The sequence below is a fragment of the Colletotrichum orchidophilum genome (assembly GCF_001831195.1).
Source record: "Colletotrichum orchidophilum strain IMI 309357 chromosome Unknown Scaffold_79.1, whole genome shotgun sequence".
Taxonomy (NCBI): Eukaryota; Fungi; Ascomycota; class Sordariomycetes; order Glomerellales; family Glomerellaceae; genus Colletotrichum; species Colletotrichum orchidophilum.
Genome location: NW_019173035.1, coordinates 152432 through 175374, shown reverse-complemented (window position 1 = coordinate 175374; position 22943 = coordinate 152432). Strand labels below are relative to the sequence as shown.

The 22943-nt window shown below is 54.4% G+C and overlaps 5 protein-coding genes across 5 annotated transcripts; 3 read left to right on the top strand and 2 right to left on the bottom strand.

The window, feature by feature from the left end:
* Window positions 1-950: 950 nt before the first annotated feature.
* CORC01_09008 (uncharacterized protein) lies at window positions 951-1243 on the top strand (the record flags this gene model as incomplete). Its single annotated transcript, XM_022620638.1, has 2 exons — window positions 951-997; window positions 1090-1243. The coding sequence occupies 2 exons, from the start codon at window positions 951-953 to the stop codon at window positions 1241-1243; spliced, it is 201 nt and encodes a 66-aa protein (XP_022472885.1).
* A 566-nt stretch (window positions 1244-1809) lies between these two features.
* On the bottom strand, window positions 1810-5497 carry CORC01_09007 (integral membrane channel protein; the record flags this gene model as incomplete). The annotated part of the gene is made up of 4 exons (XM_022620637.1): window positions 1810-3622; window positions 3672-3740; window positions 3788-5135; window positions 5209-5497. The coding sequence occupies 4 exons, from the start codon at window positions 5495-5497 to the stop codon at window positions 1810-1812; spliced, it is 3519 nt and encodes a 1172-aa protein (XP_022472884.1).
* Window positions 5498-10755: 5258 nt separating this feature from the next.
* On the top strand, window positions 10756-17562 carry CORC01_09006 (carbamoyl-phosphate synthase; the record flags this gene model as incomplete). Its single annotated transcript, XM_022620636.1, has 3 exons — window positions 10756-11371; window positions 11424-17452; window positions 17506-17562. The coding sequence occupies 3 exons, from the start codon at window positions 10756-10758 to the stop codon at window positions 17560-17562; spliced, it is 6702 nt and encodes a 2233-aa protein (XP_022472883.1).
* A 1113-nt stretch (window positions 17563-18675) lies between these two features.
* CORC01_09005 (pyridoxamine 5'-phosphate oxidase) lies at window positions 18676-19676 on the top strand (the record flags this gene model as incomplete). Its single annotated transcript, XM_022620635.1, has 2 exons — window positions 18676-18757; window positions 18955-19676. The coding sequence occupies 2 exons, from the start codon at window positions 18676-18678 to the stop codon at window positions 19674-19676; spliced, it is 804 nt and encodes a 267-aa protein (XP_022472882.1).
* Window positions 19677-20200: 524 nt separating this feature from the next.
* On the bottom strand, window positions 20201-21300 carry CORC01_09004 (uncharacterized protein; the record flags this gene model as incomplete). Its single annotated transcript, XM_022620634.1, has 2 exons — window positions 20201-20967; window positions 21108-21300. 2 exons carry the CDS (start codon window positions 21298-21300, stop codon window positions 20201-20203), a joined length of 960 nt encoding a protein of 319 aa, XP_022472881.1.
* Between the last annotated feature and the right edge of the window lie 1643 nt (window positions 21301-22943).

Sequence of the window (22943 nt, the reverse complement as noted above, 5' to 3'; positions counted from 1 at the left end):
TCTGTCCAGGAAAGAATGTGCATTCAACGTCCCCATTGCACCCTCCCCCAGCTTTTTATTTTTATTTTTTTTAAACATCGCCTGAAGTGCCTCGTCATTTCCCCCCTCATATCTGAGATGATCGTCCCTCCGTCTCCCTTTGGATACTTACCGCCCATTACCAAACCTCCTCGTAACCCCATCCTCAGGATAGACAATACCCAATGAAAAGGTCTCGGCTCGGAATGCAATCCAGCACCGGCCAAGCTCTCAAAGTAGACTGCCCAATCACACCCCCTGACCCCAGATGTCCCCACCTGTGTCCCGCATGTCGCGTGTCCCCGCCTCCCTCCCCGCCAATTCAACACGCCACCATCAGCAAAGCACCGTGCCACAAGGTCCACAACTGCCAATTGCCACAGTTCCAGACCAACACACCACCCACTCACACTCCGCCCACTCCAACTTCGCACTCCGCCCTTCCCTATTCGCAGCAGCAACCTACCAATCTCACAGGGATTCCCAGTTTCAGCAGGGTCTACAAACACATTCTGCTGATCCGAGCCGCAGTTCTTTGATCCCTGGGCCCCTCATTAGGTAGTAAGCAAAGAGACTCCCATGCCAATCGTCCGATCCCCAAGCTTCTTGAACACCACACACGCACCAGAAGCGGCACTAGTGACATCTTTCCCATACTTCCCCAACAAAAACACTTTGTGTGTGTGTGTGTGTGTGTGTAATGCCCCATCCCCTCCCCCTCCACGTATGCCGCCGCCCGCCCGGGGAGCTGGGGAAGCTAAGAGCTGGCTATCAAGTACGTTGAGTTCTCTACTTAACTAGAGCCACTCCTCGATTTTCTAACATCGTTGGTATGCCCATACTTACTAACACCACTTTGACTTGTAATCCATCGTGAAATATCTATATCACCATTCCCAACTACCTGCCATCTACCAAAGATACATTCCAATATGCAACCCAAAACTCCGATGCCAGCCCCTCATATCCGCCCCGCGATGTACGTCTCCCTCATCACTTAGCAGCCGTCAATACCTTTCCCCGGTCAAAAATTCCTCCTTGAAAATCACATCATAACTGACCTTAATTCAGACGCCATCGAGGTCTCCTCGTCGTCACGGCGGCCGTCACAGCCGTCGCCGTTAGCTTCAGATACACGGCCCTGTCCCGACGGACGAACGAACAAAACCAGTGCTCGAGCAATCCGTACTACGTCAGCGTTGACAGGAGCGGTGGCGGGATCTAAAGGACGCTGTACAAAAAACTCTCCGAGTTTGGGAGTAGGAAAAAGAAAAAAAAGGAGGGGAAACAATATACCCAAACGGTCACGAGACACGGATGGTTCGGTAAAGGAAATGAAATAACTTGTTTTAATGAATTGCTACGGATTCACTAAACCCCAACAACGCGCCGCAACGGCTGCAGTACAAGAAGGTCACAAGTGGGACACAACCAGTCGGGGCGATGATCAAATTGACTTTTCATGTAAAGTGTGAATACAGGAGACTCGGAGAATCTGGAGCGGGATGGGCACTCTGATCAACCAGACCAGATTTTATCAAAAAACAACCAATCATTACCCCATCCATATGTCCAAATGCAGTCGCAGCCAGCTCACGATGTCTAGGCGGCATGCCTCGAAATAACAACACATGCAAGAAAGGCAGGAAAAAGCAGAAATACAACAACCTCCAGATGGGAGAAGTCTGTGGTTCCAAACGCCCCAGCGATGCGATGCCGGTATTCACCAACCATGACCGAGGTAAAGCGCGCCGGAAAATGCCCAGCAAAATCAAATCGCGACTCCCCATTTTACATTGAGCTTCGCTTCGTCGGACCCATACCCGGACCCTCACTGTCAGACTCGTCGCCTGACGAGTGTGCCGGCTCCTTGCCCTTACTCTTTGGCTTGTCCAAAGGACCCAGATTGCTCTTGCGACTGGCCGGGCGTTTGCCTGTTGTCCTTCTCACCATCTTTGGTCTGTCGCCGCCGCCTTCTTTTTGTCTGGCGATTTCGGGGCTTGTCAGGCCGGCGACCTTTTGTAGCTCCTCACCTGATGAGTTGCGGCGAGTGGTCGGAGCTGTCGAGTTGGAGGTTGTCTTCAGCCCGCGTAACTCCCTCGCAACATCCGCGAAACTTTCTTCCAGAGTCTTCATGCGTGCCAGGACGAGCTTGCTCATCCGATTGCTGTCACCAGCATCCTGGCCTCGTCCCGCGCCGCCTAGCCGTGCATCCTTCATCATAGCCATGGCCATTTGTGTCTGGAAGCTCGAAGGCATGCCCCCCGTTGGGTCATCAGGTACGATATTTTCGGACAAGATGCTCATGTCAACCGAGGACAACCGTCTAAGGGGATTCGGGCGTAAGCGTTGATCGATTCCCGTAACAGCTGCTCGATTCGGCGCCGTCTGCACTGCATCTCGAGGTGGCATGATAGGTCTTGGCCGCGTAGTCGTGACGTACGTTTGTTGCCGGCGCGGGGAACGATGGCCGCTAGCCGTGGCCGGTTCAACCACCGCAGGGCGACCGTTTTGCACACGCGCACGAGTAGGCGGCGGATCGGGCGAAGAATGAGAGGATGAGCTAGGCGGCCGACGCAGCTCTTGTGGCGCGTACAGAATTGTGTTCGTTGACATCGTCCGGCTGTGCGGCATGCGACGCGCGGAGCGAGGAGTGACCGACACGGAGGGCCTGCCACTTGAACCCAATGAAGAAGATGCCGGGGGTGGCACGAACCCCTTTGTTCTGGGCGTGGAATTGAAATAATCGTCAATCGACGTTTGGTGTATGACGGGGCCCCGACGGCTGTCGCCAGCATTGGTTGCGATATCCTCCTCCTCCTCCTCCTCATCGTTTGTGACGAGTTCATCGTCGCCATCTGCGTCTGTTTGTTGATTCTCTTCCTCCTCTTTGGCTTTGGTTGCTGCGACAATGTTTCGGAAGAAGGAACCGATGGCAGGCTGTGAAATGAAATCCGCTGGGTCGCTAGCCGCAGATCTGACATCTGATATCTGACGAGATCTTTGCGTCCGCAGCTCTCTCGAGAGGCTGAGTCGTCTGTGCCAGTCCGGCCGAGCGCTGGTGCTGCCATTCTCCAGAGTCGGCCACTGGGAAAGCTGGAGATGAGGGGAAGGTTCTTCCTCGTCATTGCGATCCATCCAGTTTCGGACCGCATGCTGTGTCTTTTTTCGCTCGTTCCGCCGCTGATTTCGCAGAGTCGCAAGGCCAGGGCCTCGTCGGAACACTTCTTCCAAAGCATGATCCTTCTGGTACCCGGTAATGGATTCTTCGCGAACGCGCACATTGGGGCTGAAAAGAGCAGATCGGCTGGCTGGGTCGGCAAAGGAGATTGTCCTGTCCCGGCCATGGTGGTGGTGATTCTCGACAAGATCCGTGGGCTCATACATCGAAGGGGCGAGCCAGTACTTTTCGTAGAGGAAGATGAAGAACAAGAGAGGGAAGTGCGTGGCCTTGATGATTGTTCTGTTCAGCCTGACGAAATGCTTCATTGGCATGCAGTAGCGCATTGGCATCAGTAGCCACGCGAAGATGTTTCCCGGTGCAACGTAGGAGAAGAGCGCATCGTTCTTGACCATGGAGATTGTGTTGATGGCAAAGAGGAATCTGAATATATTAGAAGTGATTTCCGAACGGGGCAAGTCTGACTACTCACTGATGTTCCTCTTTGGCATTTGAGGCAATCTTCATGAAAGAGTTGGTCAAGACCGTGATGAGAATCGTGCTGGTTTTGTTAGCTAGAAAGTTTAGCAAGGAAATGGCCTGGCTTACACAATGACGAAGTGACACATGATCAGGAAGAAGCCCATTAGGCCCCTCTCGAGCCAGTTATATCCTGGCCACAGTTCCCAAGCGGCCGGGGTAAAGCCCATCAAGAGCTGAAAAATTCTGAAGGCGATTTCAGCAGCATTATTGTTGCCGTCAGCGAGTGTGAAAAAGACGAAGAAGCCGCTGCACGAGATGAGAATCAAGATGGTAACGGCCGCAAGGTCAACAGCCATCAAGCGGAACGCAATGAGCAGCTGGGAGAAGTACTGGTAGTGGTCCAGCACGCTGAAGATACGGGGTAGCAACAGGATGGCATTCGCTGCGAGAACATCGTAGGCAGAGTCATTCCAATGCTTTGCGTCCACGAGAAAGACCCCATAGACACGCATGAAGTAGTAGACAATCAACAAGAGAAGAATTCCCAAATCGAAAGCGTTCCAGAAGCTCATGATGTAAAGCGAGAACCCCTGTTCGTTGAACCCGACAAGCTCATCTAGCATGAAACCAGCACTCCAAAACCAGAATATCAGCTCCAGCGAGCTAATCCGGGCTGAACGTTGGGCGAGGACGGCGAGGAACAGACCAATGAGAACGAGAAGTGACAGCGTCGAGAGGAAGAACCTGTAACGTGGCACGCGGAGACGTGAGAGCTTGAAGAGAGAAGCCTGTCGAGGATCATAAAGAACAACACTCCTTCTTCCGGGTACTGGCTGGTGCCCCCCTTCCTTTTGACCATTCCCACCAAGCAGCGGCGTTCTGGCATCGGGCTTGCCCTGACCACCAGGCGAAGGAGGGGGTTCGCGGTGCAAGCTGTCTGCAGACGAGTAAAAGCTGATGGCTCCGTTCCAGATAGCCTCCAACTGCTGCACCACCAGGGGGTGTGCGAGAAAGTGCTTGGCAGAAGCACGAATAGCAACCTCGAGTGTGGAAGTCCGGGCCGCGGTAAGGCGAGCCTTGTATCTTGGGTCCGATTTCGGGGCGTTTGCTGGCTGGGCGCCGGGAAGGCCCTGGAGTGGGTAAAAGTCGTAGGAAAGGGCATCGATAAGCTCGCGGGTGTTATACTCTTTCAGGAGCTTGAGGGCCAACAGTTCGCAGACCAGAGCCCTGGTTGAGCTATTACCAGCGTTACCTGGGTACATTTGGGCCTCTTTGTTAAACTGCAGGCAGTTTGCCATGAGACAGTATAGCGTGGCGCGGTTGAACTGCTGGGTCCGGATCTGCTGTTGCATGGGCTTTACCAGGAACTGGGAGACTTGGGGGGAGCGTATTTGGTCCCAAGTTAACGTGGTTTCGGTACGGGTCTGTACGATGATGCGAATCGCGTGGGTGATGCTATAAATAGGTAAAGAGTCTGCAAGTTTACCGTCAGCTTGAGGTTACAAGTTTATAGGGGTAGCCATGGAGGGCTTCTGGTTAGCTTGTACCGAGATATGTCTCTGAGAAGAGAGGAAGGACAGGCATTGAGCGTTGGATATGATCTTCGTCATCGACATTGTCATGGTCATCCCCTGACTGGCCTAGGCCATCGTCCTCCTCATCTTCCTCCTCTTCGTCGTCATCTTCAGCCTCGGTGAAGTCTCCGGTTGCGCGTCGTGGTGGCTCGCCGACGTAGTGGCGATAGGCCGGGCCAGGGGAAGGGGATTGCCTGTCGTGAAATCGGTCGACGCGACGGCTGCGATTGCTCTGCTTGGGTCGGAGCAGAGAGGAAAACATGGTCCAATGGGGATGAGATGCAGCCCGCCGCCTTGTGCTATCGCGTCCTACGGCGCCATAGAGGAAGGGCAGGAGACAAGTCGAGAGAGCGCGAGGAGAAGGGGTGGGGGGTTTGGTATTCGCGTAAACGCAGGAGTTCGTTTCGAGTCGGTTTGCGGTGGATGCGTTAGAGAACGAGGCAGTCGGAAGCAGCACCAGGCCAAAGCAAGTCGACGGAGGGTAGGAAGTAGAAAGCAGGAAGTGAAGTCGGTCTCAATAGGTTGGCCGAGCACATTGGTAAATAAGAAAGTGCTAGGTGGACAGGTCGGGAGGCTGGTGTAGGGTTCCCCGTGGTCAAGACGAAGAAATCGATGCACTGTTTTGTGGGGAAACCGGCCAAGGCTCAAAAGCCTTTCTTTTGGACCGGGAGGAGGGATGTACAAGAAGACCAAGGTGACAAGGTCCAGAGGTTAGAGACGCTTGGAAAGCAAAGAGTAAAAGGGACGCAGGCCAGTGTTAGGAAGAGACAAAGGCAAGCAACAGGCGCGTGGAGCGCGGATCGAGATTCGACGAGGACGATGCGATTTTTAGCGTACATAGTCGGACAGGTAGAGTGCTAAAAAGCGAGTGATACTGCATGAGGCAGTCGACGCCGGTAGGGGACGGGAAGGCAAGGAACAGGCAAGTAACAGGATGTGTACACAGTATGGGATGATGTTCACCTCCTTCCTATGTATGTATTCAAACCCAGGCAATTGTGTACCTAGGTATGCAGGTATGTACGGACGTACCCCAGTCGCAAATGCACGCCAGCAGCGAGGCCGAGAAATCACAGCCGGAGACGATAGCGACACAGCGAAGGGGGGATGGTCTGCGATAAGGAGTCTGGGGGTGGCCATTCAAGACCGTTTACCACCCACCACTAGCAGTCTTTGCACACCTACAACCAAGTTCCCAACTGACAACCTGAAAATGCTTGAGTGTCCAGATGAGGATCAGGAAAGGGAACGCGGCGCGCTACTGGGGGCCGAGTGGAGTTGTAGCGTCGCGAAATGTCGTAGTTCTCGCTCTGCCAAAGTGGCCAAAGTGACGGGGCATCCAAGATCCAGAGCTCGCCTGGGCCGCTCGAGAGTCAGGAATGGGCTAGTGCAAGATCCCTGGGGATGGGAAGTTGGCCTCTAAAAAGTGGAGAGTTCCAACGCTGCCAATGCGCCACGCCAATGCGATGGAGACTGGAGTGAGTGCCTTCCTCAGAAAAACGAAATGCAAAGTGCGTCAGGCAAGATGCGCCCACCTCTGCATCCTGCTTTGCCTACTGAGGTAAGGTAGCTACCTCAAGGTATCTTTTTAGGACCCTTCAAGCCTGCTGCGGTGTTGCGGCTGCAAGTGCTCTCTCACCCTGGCCGACGCATCCTGGAAAGGTGAAGCCCACGCCCACACTCACGCATCGCAGCAGCACCGCAACTGGGTACGGACCGGGGCCAATCCGCTATGCGAAATGACACAATCAAAAAAAGGCCCGGGGGAGCTCCATGTCTGTGTCAACATTTGTTTGCTACCCTGGAAGCCGATCCATCGACGAGGCTAGACGTTTTAACGCCAAACTACCTCCCTAGCACGAGTATGTAAACCACCCGAGTCTTCACAGTCCTCGTCACACCAACTACTAATTGCCTTGGTGCAGGTGGGCGTGTTTGGCTACGGGACAATAAAGAGAAAGGGGGAAGGGATGCAGAGTACCAAGTTCTCTGAATCAATACCTTCTCTGTACTGTTACTTTCTAGATGCATGCTAATAACATGCCAATTAAGCCATATCTCTGCAAAAGGCACGCACATACACGAGAAAAGTCGGCACCGACGACATCAGACGAAAAACGGGCGAGACATGCAACCGCATGACTTCGTTAGGACGAAGAACAAGGAGAACCCCCGACACACAAGCGCCAGACACAGACACTCCGACGACCCGACACACTCAGACTCCCGTGCCGGTCTGTCAGATGAGAGACATTCGACCGCCAGACAAATACCTTAGGTACAGGTGCCTGCGTCCGCGGCTCCCTCCCCGACGTTGTCCGGATCAATATCTGTAGCATCCCTTTCCCCCCCTTCGCAGCACAGAGACAGGCAGCCTATTGCAGTTGACAGCAACAGGGAAGCAAGAAAAGGACAATGGAAAGAAGAGGAAGAACAAGGCAGACCCAAGAGCTCCTGAAGATGCCGGCCAGGGCGTGAACCAATCTCGGTTTTTCAGATTCCACCTGGCAGTTGGGTTGCATCTGCGGCCGCGCCTTGTCACTTGACATGCGAGACATGACGCTTGGGGACTGACTGGCTAGGCCCCTGTCATGGGTCGATTCTCGGTTCTCCTCCATTGCTTTCCAACGTTGAATCACGACGCCTCACTCGGTATCCTCAGTCCAAGACAGTCACAGTCTCGAAGAACCAACTCGAGCAGTCTCTCCACCGCTAGCCTGAAAAAACTAGCCAGTTCGCAGAAGAAACAGGGCGAGTCGGTCAGCGAGCACACCCCCAGAGCCCCAGAGTTGCAATAGTGAAGCTTGAGTTGCATCCTCCTCCCAGAGACAGGATCAGCAGCACATCGAGCCGTTCCGTCGCTTCATTGGCCCGTGAGGGCCGTCACCGCCATTGGCATCCCACACACACAGATGCACAGATGGCACCTGTTCTGGGCCAGGGTGTGACGCTACATTTGGGGGACACCACCGGGATTTTGCTCTCACCGGGGTCTTGCCTCCACACCATCGTCGTTCTTGGTCAATGTTACTCCTCCAGTTCCTTTTTTTTTTTTTTTGGTCTCAATCCCGCCTTTAGAGAACGGGAAGGGGGTGCTTCCCGCCTGAGCTGTTTTGGTTCCCGAGAACGATCAGAGGCACAGCTCCTCAAGACAGCTACACACACAATTTGATTTCACTACGTGTTACGCTTGACTTAGTTGTTCGACGACGCCTTCACACAGCTGGCACTTACACGTGGTCACCGGAATCTTTCTGGCGGGGATGGGTTGGTGAGCTTCTCATCAACTAGGACAAGCAATGCAGGGTATCTCAGTAGCAAACACCCATCATACCAGGCTACATTGAGACCAATACCGTCATCGGCGATTTATGTCGATTCAGATCTTGAACTTATACTAGGTACGGTTACAGGGTAGAGGCTGCCAGACCCAAGCCAGCATCGCGAACTCTATGCGTTTCACCAACTGACCGGCCACACCGCAGCGCAAACCTGCAGGCCCGGCAACAGGAAATTTTGCAAATTCCCTCGCATCGCACAAGCCTCACGAGTCAACAAGCCTCCCCATGCACCACTGCACCACTGCACCTTGCCAGCCACCTGTTACCTGCCCGCTCTCTTTCTCCCATTTTTGGTTCCATTTGGCTCCAACTGGCCCGGCCGAACCTTCATGCTCCAGGCTCTTCCGAGACTAGTGAGCTGTCCTGCCTGCTTGCAGGGGAGCTGCCCTGTCAGAGATGATGGGCTGGGTGAGATCCGTGGGGTTCATTAGAAGTGTCCAAGACGGGTGATTCTCACCTCAGCTGCTTCCCACTCAAGTCTTTTGGCGTCTTTTGGAATGTCGGCTTCCATCACTTGACCTGCTTGTTATGCTGACACGGCTGAGTCCTCCATTGTTTCAACTAAGGTGCTGAGCGAGTACATTCCATTCCAGCCGAGCAGTGTAAGACATTTATATAACGTATGGCGCCTGCAAGTATGGACCATCATCCGCGGTATCCGCAGCTTAATTCATGGTGCCGAAACTTTCTCCAAAATTGCTCCAAAATGGTGTCTGGTAAGACGGGGCTGTACTCCAAACGCCGCGCTGAAAAGCGATGGCCACTGCCTGAATCCCACCGTCTACTTGTCCAATGTCAGTGACGATGGCTTTCTCGCTCGTTGAGACGAGATCCGTCTACAACTCTACGAGCGGCCACAACCAACTCAGAACTGTTCTTGGCGGACTGGCAAGAGCAGAATGAATACAAGATGATGATTTAAAGTAAGATGTATTTGGAAAATGAGGTATCACCAAACCAATTGCGAAGTTTCGATGATTTCGAAGCATTTTTCAGCAGTCAGAGGGCCGTTGCCACAGCTGCCCATACCTACCCCAAATCGATAGGAATGCCCCGCCCAAAACTCAGTACCGGCATCGGCGATGGCCAGGTGAGAACAGGTGAGCGCTGCTCTCACCTTGACCGGTGTGTGCATGTCACTTTCAGTTTTCCCACACTTATATTCAATAACGAGTGTTCTTGTAACAAGCTTGTAAGCCCACTCGACTGGGACAAAAATTCTTCAGGCCAGCTGTAATTACCGGAAGTTAATAAGCTCACGGCTCTGTGCCCTCGAAATAAATAACAACATCGATCGCATCGATTTGCAAGGTCAACTGGGAGACGTACCAGGGATTTGCAGAAGCCCGCTCCATTCCAATTGTGACACGGCCAGCTGTGGAAGTGATTCACGAGCGCCGATCCACTCGTGGCCAGCCAACGTCCAAGTGCTCTTTTCTCCCACTTCTCACAACTTTCTTCACCACTTAAGCTGGGGTTAGGTGAACTTGAGGAAAGAAATTTCTGCAGGGACAAGACTCACAAAATTCTGCAACCTCAGCCATCGGGGCGGGCTGCTGGTGGCATTGGTGCTGGTGACGCGGGGCTAATTCCCCCGCTCTATGGCTAGAAGCGGTAATGTCCCAAACCTACCGCCATTTTCTGCCGTTTTCTGTCCACTTGGTCGATGGCGCTAGACCTCTCTCAGCTGACCGCCTGCGATTTCGGTGAAGCACAAGCCGTATTTTTTTCAGTTGCAGATCTGTGTCAACATAGCCGGGACTCCACCGTCCAGGGATTGTGCCTGTATCATTGGTCAATCCACTCTTAAATTCTTCCCCCAGGGGAGGGGGGAAACCAGACGAATTTTTTTTTTCACTGTCGGAGTAAGGTAAAAGTCTTTGGGTCCTGCTGTTTTGCTCTTCCTTTCCTCCTTCTCTCTTTTTCCTCTTTTCTTTCTCCGACCATGGTTGTCTAGAATCTCGCATAACTTCCCGAAGATCTATCGTGGCAGATGATCGCTGGGAAGCTCCCGAACCAACCTACGAGACTCTTCTGACGAGCTCGCTGCTGCCACTTTCTCTAGCACTTCTTTTTTTTTCACATTGTCGTTGCTTTAGGCCCTCTTCCCTGCGAGAGATTCTTCACCCGTCATTTTTTGCCCCGCATCACCCTGAAGAAACTCCTTCCTCAACCGAAAATGTCGCCCACCGTTTATCCCCCGGCCGCGGCCCGCATTGTCGGCTCCGATGACGAGGGCCTCATGGCTCTGGAGCTGCCCGATGGCTCCGTCTATCAGGGCTACAGCTTCGGTGCCCAGAAGAGCATCGCCGGAGAGCTCGTTTTCCAGACTGGAATGGTGGGGTATCCGGAGTCGGTGACAGACCCCTCCTACCGCGGCCAGATCCTGGTTATCACCTTCCCTTTGGTCGGCAACTATGGTGTTCCCTCGCGGGAGACCATTGACGAGCTCCTGGGCGACCTGCCCGCTCACTTCGAGTCCTCCCAGATCCATATCGCCGGTCTCGTCGCCCACTCCTACTCGGGCGAGGACTACTCCCACTTCTTAGCAGAGTCGTCTCTCGGCACCTGGCTCAAGGAGCAGGGCGTCCCCGCCATCTACGGTGTCGACACCAGACAACTCACCAAGCGCCTGAGGTCACAGGGCAGCACACTGGGCCGCTTGTTGTTGCAAAAGAAGACCCTGACCAACGGCACCGCCAATGGCCATGTCAATGGTGTTGCGTCCTTCTCCACCGAGGACTTCCAGGCCGTCGACTGGGTGAATCCCAACGAAAAGAACCTCGTAGCTGAGGGTAAGTCTCGCCGACATTCTCTGGTCCGGCCTTTGCTCATTCTCTGCTATAGTGTCGATCAAGGCTCCCAAGCTGTATAAGCCCCCCTCGAGCGTTGCCGTAAAGAAGCACCCCTCCGGCCGGCCCATCCGTGTGCTGTGCTTGGATGTCGGTATGAAGTACAACCAGCTGAGGTGCTTCCTAAAGCGTGGCGTTGAAGTCTTGGTCTGCCCCTGGAACCACGACCTGGCGAAGCAGGCTGGTGAAGAGTACGATGGTCTCTTCCTCTCCAACGGACCTGGTGACCCGGCCATGTTGGAGACTACTGTCAAGAACATCCAGGCTGCCATGGACAAGACCAAGACCCCGGTCTTTGGTATCTGCTTGGGACACCAGCTGCTCGCCCGTGCATCCGGCGCCAAGACTGAGAAGATGAAGTTCGGCAACAGAGGTCACAACATCCCCTGCACGAGCATGATCTCCGGAAAGTGCCACATCACCTCCCAGAACCACGGTTTCGCCGTCGACTCCAAGTCCCTCACGTCTGACTGGAGAGAGCTTTTCGTCAATGCCAACGATGGCAGCAACGAGGGTATTGCCCACTTATCCAAGCCCTACTTCAGTGTGCAGTTCCACCCTGAAAGCACACCCGGTCCTCGCGACACTGAATACCTCTTTGATGTCTTCATCAGCACAATCGAGGACTGCGTCGCCGACCCCAAGCTGCTCAATGCTCCAGTCAAGTTTCCCGGCGGTACCATCGAGGAAAACGAGCGCCTTCACCCCCGTGTCCACCCCCGCAAGGTCCTCATTTTGGGCAGCGGTGGTCTCAGTATTGGACAGGCTGGAGAGTTCGATTACTCTGGCTCCCAGGCCATCAAGGCCCTGAAGGAGGAAGGTATTTACACTGTTCTCATCAACCCCAACATTGCGACTATTCAGACCTCCAAGGGTCTTGCCGACAAGGTGTACTTCCTCCCCGTCAATGCAGAGTTCGTCCGCAAGGTCATTCAATACGAGAGACCCGATGCCATCTATGTCACCTTTGGTGGACAGACCGCTCTGCAGGTCGGTATCCAGCTCAAGGACGAGTTCGAGGAGCTCGGTGTACAAGTTCTTGGTACGCCCATTGACACCATCATCACCACCGAGGACCGTGAGCTCTTCGCCCGCAGCATGGACTCCATAGGCGAGAAGTGCGCCAAGTCTGCCTCCGCAAGCAACGTTAACGAGGCCATGTCTTGCGTCAAGGACATTGGGTTTCCCGTCATTGTCAGAGCAGCCTATGCTCTTGGAGGTCTCGGCAGTGGCTTTGCCAACAACGAGGCCGAGCTTCTTGATCTCTGCAACAAAGCCTTTGCCGCCAGTCCCCAAGTGCTCATCGAGCGCAGTATGAAGGGCTGGAAGGAGATTGAGTACGAGGTCGTTCGTGATGCCCAGGATAACTGCATCACTGTGTGTAACATGGAGAACTTCGACCCCCTCGGTATCCACACCGGCGATTCCATCGTTGTGGCTCCCTCTCAGACTTTGTCTGACGAGGACTACAATATGCTCCGTACTACGGCTGTCAACGTCATTCGTCACTTGGGTGTCGTCGGAGAGTGCAACATTCAGTATGCCCTGAACCCCTTTTCTAGGGAGTACTGCATTATCGAAGTCAACGCCAGATTGTCGAGATCCTCAGCCCTTGCGTCGAAGGCCACCGGATACCCCCTGGCTTTCATCGCCGCCAAGCTTGGTCTCGGCATTCCTCTGAAAGACATTGCCAACAGCGTCACCAAGTCAACCTGCGCCTGCTTCGAGCCCTCGCTCGATTACGTTGTCGTCAAGATGCCCCGCTGGGACTTGAAGAAGTTCACCCGTGTCTCCACTCAGCTAGGATCCTCCATGAAGAGTGTTGGTGAGGTCATGAGCATCGGCAGGAGCTTCGAGGAAGCGATTCAGAAGGCGATCCGCGCCATCGATTTCCACAACCTGGGCTTTAACGAGACTCAGGCTTTGATGTCCATCGATGACGAGCTGCAGACCCCCTCTGACCAGCGTCTGTTCGCCATTGCAAACGCCATGCACTCTGGCTATACCGTCGACAAGATCTGGGAGTTGACCAAGATCGATAAGTGGTTCCTCAACAAGCTCAAGGGCTTGAGCGATTTCGCCAAGAACATGACCAACTACACCACCAGCGACATCTCCAAATCTCCTGCTATCCTCCTCCAGGCCAAGAGACTCGGTTTCTCCGATCGTCAACTTGCCAAGTTCTGGAGTTCCAACGAGATTGCCGTGCGCTCTCTGAGACAGGAGGCCAGCATCATGCCGTTTGTAAAGCAAATCGACACCGTGGCTGCTGAGTTCCCTGCCCACACCAACTACCTCTATCTCACCTATAACGCTACCGAGAGTGATGTGTCCTTCAATGATCACGGTATTATGGTCCTGGGCTCTGGTGTCTACCGCATCGGGTCTTCCGTCGAGTTCGATTGGTGCTCCGTTCGTGCTATTCGCACCCTGCGCCAGGACGGCTTCAAGACCATCATGGTCAACTACAACCCGGAGACCGTCAGCACCGATTACGACGAGGCCGACAAGCTCTACTTCGAAAACATCAGCTTGGAATCCATTCTCGATATCTATCAGCTGGAAGATGCTAGTGGTGTCCTCGGTGCCATGGGTGGACAGACCCCCAACAACATTGCTCTGCCGCTCCACCGTGCCGGCATTAAGATCCTCGGTACCTCACCTGAGATGATCGACAACGCCGAGAACCGCTACAAGTTCTCTCGCATGTTGGACACCATTGGTGTTGACCAGCCCACCTGGAAGGAGTTGACCAGCTTTGATGAGGCCAAGAAGTTCTGCAACGCTGTCTCATACCCTGTGTTGGTGCGACCGTCTTATGTTCTCTCGGGTGCCGCGATGAACACTGTCTACTCTGAGCAGGATCTCGAGAACTACCTGGCCCAGGCTGCAGAGGTTTCCCGCGAGCACCCTGTTGTCATCACCAAGTACATTGAGAATGCCAAGGAAATCGAGATGGACGCCGTTGCTAAGGATGGTATCGTCATTGGCCACTTCATCTCCGAGCATGTTGAGAACGCCGGTGTTCACTCCGGTGATGCCACCCTTATCTTGCCCCCTCAGGACTTGGAGCCCGAGACCATTGCCAGAATCGAGGAGGCCACTCGCAAGATTGGTGCTGCTCTGAATGTCACTGGACCCTTCAACATCCAGTTCATCGCCAAGGACAACGACATCAAGGTTATCGAATGCAACGTTCGTGCTTCTCGATCCTTCCCCTTTGTTTCCAAGGTCATGGGCGTCGACATGATTGAGATGGCCACAAAGGCCATCACCGGCAAGCCGTTCGAGGCTTACCCTGCCACCGACATTGCTCCCAACTGTGTCGGTGTCAAGGTTCCTCAGTTCAGTTTCTCGCGTCTGTCCGGCGCCGACCCCGTCTTGGGTGTTGAGATGGCTTCCACTGGTGAAGTTGCCTGCTTCGGTGTCGACAAGTACGAGGCCTACCTGAAGGCTCTGATGTCCACCGGGTTCAAGATCCCCAAAGCCAATATCCTTTTGTCCATCGGTTCCTACAAGGACAAGAAGGAGATGTTGCCCGCGATTGACAAACTTGCCCGCCTTGGCTACAAGCTGTTTGCTACTGCCGGTACTGCCGACTTCCTCCAGGAACACAACATCCCCGTTCAGTACCTCGAAGTCCTCGCCAACGAGCAGGAGGACCAGCGCTCCGAGTTCTCTCTCACGCAGCACTTGGCCAAGAACATGATTGATCTCTACATCAACTTGCCGTCCAACAACAAGTACCGTCGTCCTGCCAACTACATGAGTAAGGGTTACCAGACCAGACGTATGGCTGTTGACTACCAAGTTCCTCTTGTCACCAACGTTAAGAACGCCAAGATCCTCGTTGAAGCCATTGCCCGCCACTTCGGCCTCGAGGTTGGTAGCCGTGACTTCCAGACCAGCCACCGCACCATCTCTCTGCCTGGCTTGATCAATGTCGCCACTTTCGTACCTGGCATTGCCACTGCCGGAAGCAAGGATCTCCAGGCTGTCACCAAGGCCTCGATCTCTGCCGGTTTCAGCATGGTCCGCATCATGCCTGTTGGTGTCACTGGCTCGATAACGGACGCCGTCACCCTGAAGGTAGCCCAGCAGAGCAGCAAGCAGGGGGGATTCTGCGACTTCAACTTCTCCGTCACTGCCACCTCTGACAATGCTGACCGGATCAGCCATGTCACCGGTGAGGTCGGATCGCTGTTCATTCCCTTCAACCACTTGTCTGGAAACATCAGCAAGGTCGCTGCCGTCACTGCCCACTTCGACAAGTGGCCCGCGCACAAGCCCATCGTCACTGATGCCAAGCTCACCGACCTGGCTTCCATCCTTCTCCTGGCCAGCCTGCACAACCGGAGAATTCACGTCACCTCGGTCTCCACCAAGGATGACATCAAGCTCATTGCCCTTAGCAAGGCCAAGGGCCTGAAGGTCACCTGCGACGTGTCCATCTTCTCGCTCTACCTTTCGCAGGATGACTTCCCCGACTGTGCTCTGCTCCCTACCAAGGTCGACCAGAACGCTCTCTGGGCTCACCTGAGCACGATCGATGTCTTCTCTATTGGCAGCTTGCCTTACCAGCTCGCCAGTTCTCTGGGCAAGACCGCTGATCCCTCCGTTGGCATCGCTGACGCGCTGCCTCTGCTTCTCACTTCCGTTACTGAGGGCAAGCTGACCGTCGACGACATCAAGGCTCGTCTCTACGACAACCCCAAGGAGATCTTCGAGCTCCACGAGCAGGTTGGAACTAGCGTCGAGGTTGAGATTGACCGTCCCTATGCTGTGCACAACACGAACGGCTGGTCTCCTTTTGCTGGTCGCACGATGCGCGGTTCAGTTCAGCGTGTGACCTTCCAGGACCAGACCGTTTGCTTGGATGGCGAGCTGCTAGCTCTGCCTGCTCTTGGCAAGGACATGTCCACTCACGGCGCTCTGCCCATGTCCCCTGCCATGAAGCCTCAGCTTCAGTCTTTGACCAACCCCGACAGTCCCCGCGACCGTCGCCCGTCGCTGTTCAACACTTCCAGGCCCACGAAGCTTCGGCCCACCGACGGCTACTTGCCCAACAAGAGCAACAGTGGTTTCGAGGACCTAGGCCTTCCCGCGCCTCTTCACCCGGCCGTTGGCTCTAAGCTTCAGGACCTCCTGTCGCAGCCTTCGTCCTGGAAGAGCCACAGCTGCCTGTCTGTCAGCCAGTACACCCGTGCTGACCTCCACCACCTCTTCACTGTGGCCCAACAGATGCGTTTGGGCGTCCAGCGCGAAGGTGTTTTGAACGTTCTGCGGGGTCGCGTTCTCTGCACCTTGTTCTACGAGCCTTCGACTCGCACTTCTGCCTCGTTCGATGCCGCAATGCAGAGACTCGGTGGCCGCACCGTGGCCATTGCCACCTCCCAATCCTCGGTCCAGAAGGGCGAGTCTCTGCAGGACACTCTCCGTACCCTCGGTTGCTACGGTGACGCCGTCGTGCTCCGCCACCCTGACGAGCACAGCGTCGAGATTGCCAAGAGATACTCCCCCGTCCCTGTCATCAATGGTGGCAACGGCAGCAAGGAGCATCCCACCCAGGCCTTCCTGGATCTCTTCACCATTCGTGAGGAGCTCGGTACCGTCCAGGGTCTTACTATTACCTTCGTTGGCGATCTGCTTTACGGCCGCCCCGTTCACTCCTTGATCTACCTCCTCCGCGACTACGGTGTGCAGGTTCAGCTCGTCTCTCCCAAGGGACTCGCCCTGCCTGCTGATGTGCGCAACTTCCTGGTCGAGTCTGGCCAGCTCCTGTGCGAGTCTGAGGAGCTTACCCCCGAGATCTTGGCCAAGAGCGACGTGCTCTACTGCACTCGTGTCCAGAAGGAAAGATTCCCAACGGTGGAGGATTACGAGAAGGTCAAGAACTCGTACCGCATCGACAACCGCACACTCAAGTCGGCTAAGAGAGACATGTGCATCCTGCACCCTCTGCCGAGGAACGAGGAGATTGCGCCGGAGGTTGATACTGACCAGCGTGCGGCTTACTTCAGACAGGTAAGTCGTTTGACCCCCTGAAGATTTGAACAGAGTGCTGACAATTTGCATAGATGAGATATGGTCTGTACTGCCGCATGGCTTTGCTTGCGTTGGTTATGGCACCATAGAGGTGAACCAATTTCTTTTTGGCTTTCTTTCCTATTTGTATGGGGAACCTGGACTTGAGAAGAAAAGAAGCACACGTGCAAAAAAGTTTTTAGAACAGTTTGGTGTTTTAGGTTTTCGGGCTATTCCTTTTTTCGGGATAATAGTATAGACACACACAAAGTAGGAAGCAACTATTCCTCAAAACTGGCGTATAAGAAAACGCGCCGTCAGACGTCCGTTGGTTCGCGCCATCGCGACGTGGTGTAAGAGGGATTCATGTTTTTGGGGGTTTAGAGGTTGTTTTTATTTTATTCTTACATGTTTTGGGCAGTGCGTCTAGTGCGTTGCGTACGTCTGTTACGTGCGTTGCGTATTTAGCGTATCTGGATGACGATTACGATATGATACCCCCCCGTCGTATGCACGGAATGAAATACTTTTGTTTGGCCTGTTGCGTTGCGTGTGTGTTTTGCGTGTATATATGTGTTATACTTGTGCGTTCTATGTGTGAAGTGCCTCCGTTGTCATGAGGGTGTAGTCATCAAGTGGTCCGATCGGAGACAGCTGGGCTGACCCCTGCTCCGCACCTAAGGTAGCCCCGCAAAATGGAACCCCCGTTCTCAGGTGTTCCATCCCCCCCGTTGCTCTCCCGCCGCTGCGCGCTGAGCGGCTGCGCCTGCGCCTGCAATCCAGTGTGAGTGGAAGGATGGGTGGAACATTCTGCGGCTGTCTTGGGGCAGCATGAGATGAGGTGCTTGCCACGGAATGTGGGGCATTTTCTGGCTGCACACCTTGCCCCTCACTCAAATGCAAGCATCATGAGAGAAAGTCTGGTCCGGCCAGAAATCATGACAGGCAGCCTTTTAAACACGGAAATCGCCTCACTCTTACTCACCGGTGCGCACATTCAACACCGCACCCCTCCCTCGCAACATTGAGTGGCAGGCCTCCGAGCTGCATTGAACTGAACCATCTGTAGAACCATTCATTCCTTGTGAGTTGCTTTTCCGCTTGCTCATCGGCAAACAACCCCCCCTCAACCCCTCCATCAGCTGACGAAAGTGTGTACACAAGGAAAGCTTGGCAAACGAGAAGCATACTGCAAACTCAGCAAGTGATCTTCACCTTTGCATATGCGGCCCGGCTTCGCGTATAGATTTTCAAGGTCTCTCAAGATGGCATTGCACCCGCCTCCTGAGAGCGAGAAGCTCATTTGTAGGTTTTGTTGCTTTTGCTTGTGCTGCACTGCCTGCCTACCGTCTCGTCGAGAGAGCCATGATGAGGAGAGAAAGGCCAACCCACCACAACCGGCTTGGTCGGATTGCGCTGGATGATGAAGGGGGTTGACGAGGAGGAGGAGGAGGAGGAGGAGGATCACTCCCCGCCATGGACTCAGAACTGACATTGACCAGTCGCCCCCGCCGGTTCAGCCCAAAACACCCGCGCAGACCAATTCACCCTCTCCCGCCTCTCCCTGTCCTCCCTCCACCCAACCTCGCCAACGCACCAATTTAACACCTGGTTCACAGCCGCCCAAGAAACCCGCGCCGTCTCCCACCCAGAAACCTGCACCCTCTCCACGGCCTCCCTCCCCAGCGGCCGCGTCTCGGCCCGCATGGTCTACCTGAAAGAACTCGACGCCGCCGGCGGCTTCGTCGTGTACACGAACCTCGGCACCTCCCGCAAAGCAGCCGACCTCGCGACCAATAAGCACGCGAGCCTGACGTTCTGGTGGGAGGCGCTGCAGAGGCAGGTCCGCGTCGAGGGTGTCGTTGAGAGGTTGAGCGGGGAGCAGAGCCAGGTTTATTACGATACCCGCGTGCGCGGGAGCCGGATCGGGGCGTGGGCTTCGCGTCAGAGCCAGGTCCTTGAGCCGAGGGCTGATGTGAAGGGCGAGGAGGAAGGGGAGGCGGATGACGGGAGGGCGCAGCTGGAGGGGTGGGTGAAGGAGGTTGAGGAGAGGTTTGCGGGGCAGGAGAAGATTCCTGTGCCTCAGTTTTGGGGCGGGTTGAGGATCGTGCCGGATAGAGTTGAGTTCTGGCAGGGAAGGGATAGTAGGCTTCATGACAGGTTCGTGTATGACAAGGTTGAGGGTCAGGAGGACAAGTGGACTATCAACAGATTGAGCCCCTAGACTAAAGCAGGATGGATGCTCCTCCTTTGGTGTTGCAATAAATGTTGTTATTGTTGCTGTTGTAGGGTAAAGATGGCGTCACTCGTGCACAGAGTCTACTTCACACTGAATCACTGCAATGGACCAGAGTATAGAAGTGAGAAACTTAATGTTGTCTTTCCAGGACTACATTACCAAATAGGGTATGATAAAAGATAACCATGATTTCCAGTGACGTGACCCTGATCCTCATATCCGATGAATCCTATCCGCCTTTTACGCCAGCCAACCAATCGCCCAAGAAATTACAAGATGCATACCCGTCGAGCCCGTATCGAGGCCGAGGTTTTGGTATCCTAAAAAGTCAAGCTTTGAAACAAGATGTTGCCCCCAATGTACAAGCCAAAGGCTCATGCAGATATACCGTTCAACTGAATGTCCTCAGCATCCCGCGGGGCATGTAAATCAATTACCATGACAGTCAAACAGAAACGCTCGCTCGCTGATTGTTCTTCTTCCCCTCGTCACGTTGTTTGAAATCTTCGTCACATCTCCTCGCCTACTGGAGACAAACCAATGTCGTTGCCAGAAAAGGTCAGAGACATGTAATCCCCACCAAAGGAAGTCTTCTCGAGAGCTGCACGCACTTCGTCGCCAAATGACTCAACTTCAGACTTGGGCGTGTCGACGGGCGTGAGCTGTAGGCCCAGGCCAATCACGGCGGTACTGATGGTCATGCTCTTGCTCTTGCTGTGCCCCATCTCGTGGGGTTGAACGGGGCGGGCCGAGTTGTAGTGCCGTGCGGCCAGCTGCATGTCAACCATGGTGTCGGCGAGCAAATCCTCATCGTCGACTAAGGGCTTAATGCGGTAGTTGAGGTTCTCACAGATGCAACGTTCCGTCACGTTGATTTGCTCGCACGACCAAGTGTCCTTGCCCCAATTTGTGGAATAGTATGACGTTGAGTCGTGGCAGTCGTCGGTGAATTTGGCGGCGATAATGAGGGCAGACAATATGATGAGCTCGGGTTGGACAGAGTCGATATGCAACTGCTGCTGACGCCGGCGGTCCAGGAGAGGGCTGTGGCCAAGAGTGTGGCGTTTATTGTAGGAGGAGCCATCCACGAGCAGGGGGCACTGCAGACGCCAGCTCAAAGCGAACCTGGAGTTGAGAGAGTCGAGGATGCAGACGGCCAGGGCGATGGTCTGGAGCGGGAGCCCGGACCGGCTGAGCATGGCCTGCACGAGAGGCACCGACGGGGTCGTGAGGGAAGCTGACGTGGGAACGAGGTTGACGAGATGGATGGCGGGGCCTGCAAGTGCGGAGAGGTTAGCATTGCATTGCATATGATATATTGCATTTGGAGCACCCCATCGAACGAACGAGCGTTAGAGCGCACGGAGGAGAGTTGTCCAAGCTCCTATCCCCATCACGTAATTCGGCTGTACTTACCAAGAAATTTCTGTTGCAGGATGTCGCCTTCTTCCAAGGCCGTTTTCGGGCTCTGGTGGGCGGAAGAATTCCTGGATGAAGGTGGCGGGGTGGGAAGGTTGGAGAGCGGACGATAGGTCAAGTAGGCGTCCTCGGCTCCGTATTCATCGTCCGAGTAGTCGGTGTTCTGAACCTGTCTCGCCATGTTGCCCATCTTGTCTCGTGTGTCTTGTGCCCGCGGCTCTTGGTCTGAGATATTGGTTGTGTGGAATGTGTATGCGAAGTGGCTTCCGTTTTATAACAGCAGCGGGACGGGTAAAATTATCTGTTGGTGGATCGTGTTGGTCGTGGGTGGTGAAAGTCGTAAAAGCCAGCTTTTCCTGTCCTCGGTCCTGGGCAGTAGGGGGTGCTGCTCATATTCGTATGCAGCTTGTAATCGGGTGTGTGATTAGGGCAGCAACTCGTACTCGGTCGTAAGGTACGTGATTACGCAACGTTGGGTTGGACAGGTGAGTGGGAGAGTACAAGAAGAGAGGCTTGATCGAGGAGGGAGGTCGGGGTGGTATATGTAGTAGATGGTGGATGATGGACGGGCGTGGGATTGGGACTGGGATTAGGATTACCAGGTCCGAGTACATCAGAAAGGGGGTTCGAGAAATCCAGATGGCCGTAGTTGTAAGTTATGCAGGGTTCATAAAGTGAAGTAAGGCTGAGTCGGGTTTGGGAAACGAGTCGCGAGGAGCGGGAAGACGGACGGGCTGGCTGGAGTTTGGGAGGTATTTCGGCGGTGGGCGATGCACCAAGTGGACTGGGGGGGCCTGGGGGGGCCTGGGGGGAAGGACGACGCTGGAGACGAGAAACATGGACGGAACAACTGGGACTGGATTGGTGGGTGGAGGTATAGTGCAAAATGGTCCGTGTTGATGCGATGCTGCAGCGCTTGTTAGTGGAGGCGGAAGGGGAGTCTCCCTCTGTAAGGTAAGGTATGCTCTGTGTCCAAGCCCCCCCTGTACAGAGTATCCGTACCCTTCGTATGTACCTCTTGAGTACCTTTTCTTTGGCAACTCAGTTTTCTTTCACTCCTTCACTTTTAGCGTGCTATCTGAGCGGGATCATCAGGTTTGGCGTTTTCTCTGGTGTCTCTGAGTGTCCTTTTTTTTCTTCCTTCTTCTCACACACCCCCCTATCTCGGGAGCTTTGCTTTCGGTAAGGTAGCTGGCGAGTGGTGAAGGAAATAGACGGCACGGATAATCCGTAGGTGAGGACTGAAGACGACATGGACGAGGGCCGAAAAGAGAGCAACAAGACAGGGGTACAACGGCAACTTGGTAAGGGAAACGAGAAGGAAACCCCGGCAATGGTCCTCTTTTCCCCCTCGGCTCTTTAGCGTATCTGCAAGAACGAGGGCAGGGGGGAATTTATGTGGACAATGTCAACGAATGGGGTCGGGAAACGCAGAAGAAGCGAGAAATTGGGAATACGGGCACAAAACATGGTGACAAAATGCGGCAAAAATGGCCAGTCGGGCGCGGAAACCCAACAACCACATAAGTCACTCTGCGGATATACTTCTATAGGTAGTCTGAAAGAATCCCCTTCTCCCGCATTCATGAGCATGGTTTATCGAGTATCCGCACGGAGTAGTGTCGTCCGGTCATGGCAAATCAAACACGCGAGTTTTCGGTAGAAAGACATGAGCACTCAGCAGACTCATCTCACCTCATCACTCAAATTCCCATTTGATATGTATGGATTGCCAGAGTCAGACAAGAATACCACGCTCACACAGGTTGCCTTACCCAGCAGCGGTGATACCCGGTCGCCTTCCGCAGCTCTGTGTATCCGCCCCGGCGATAG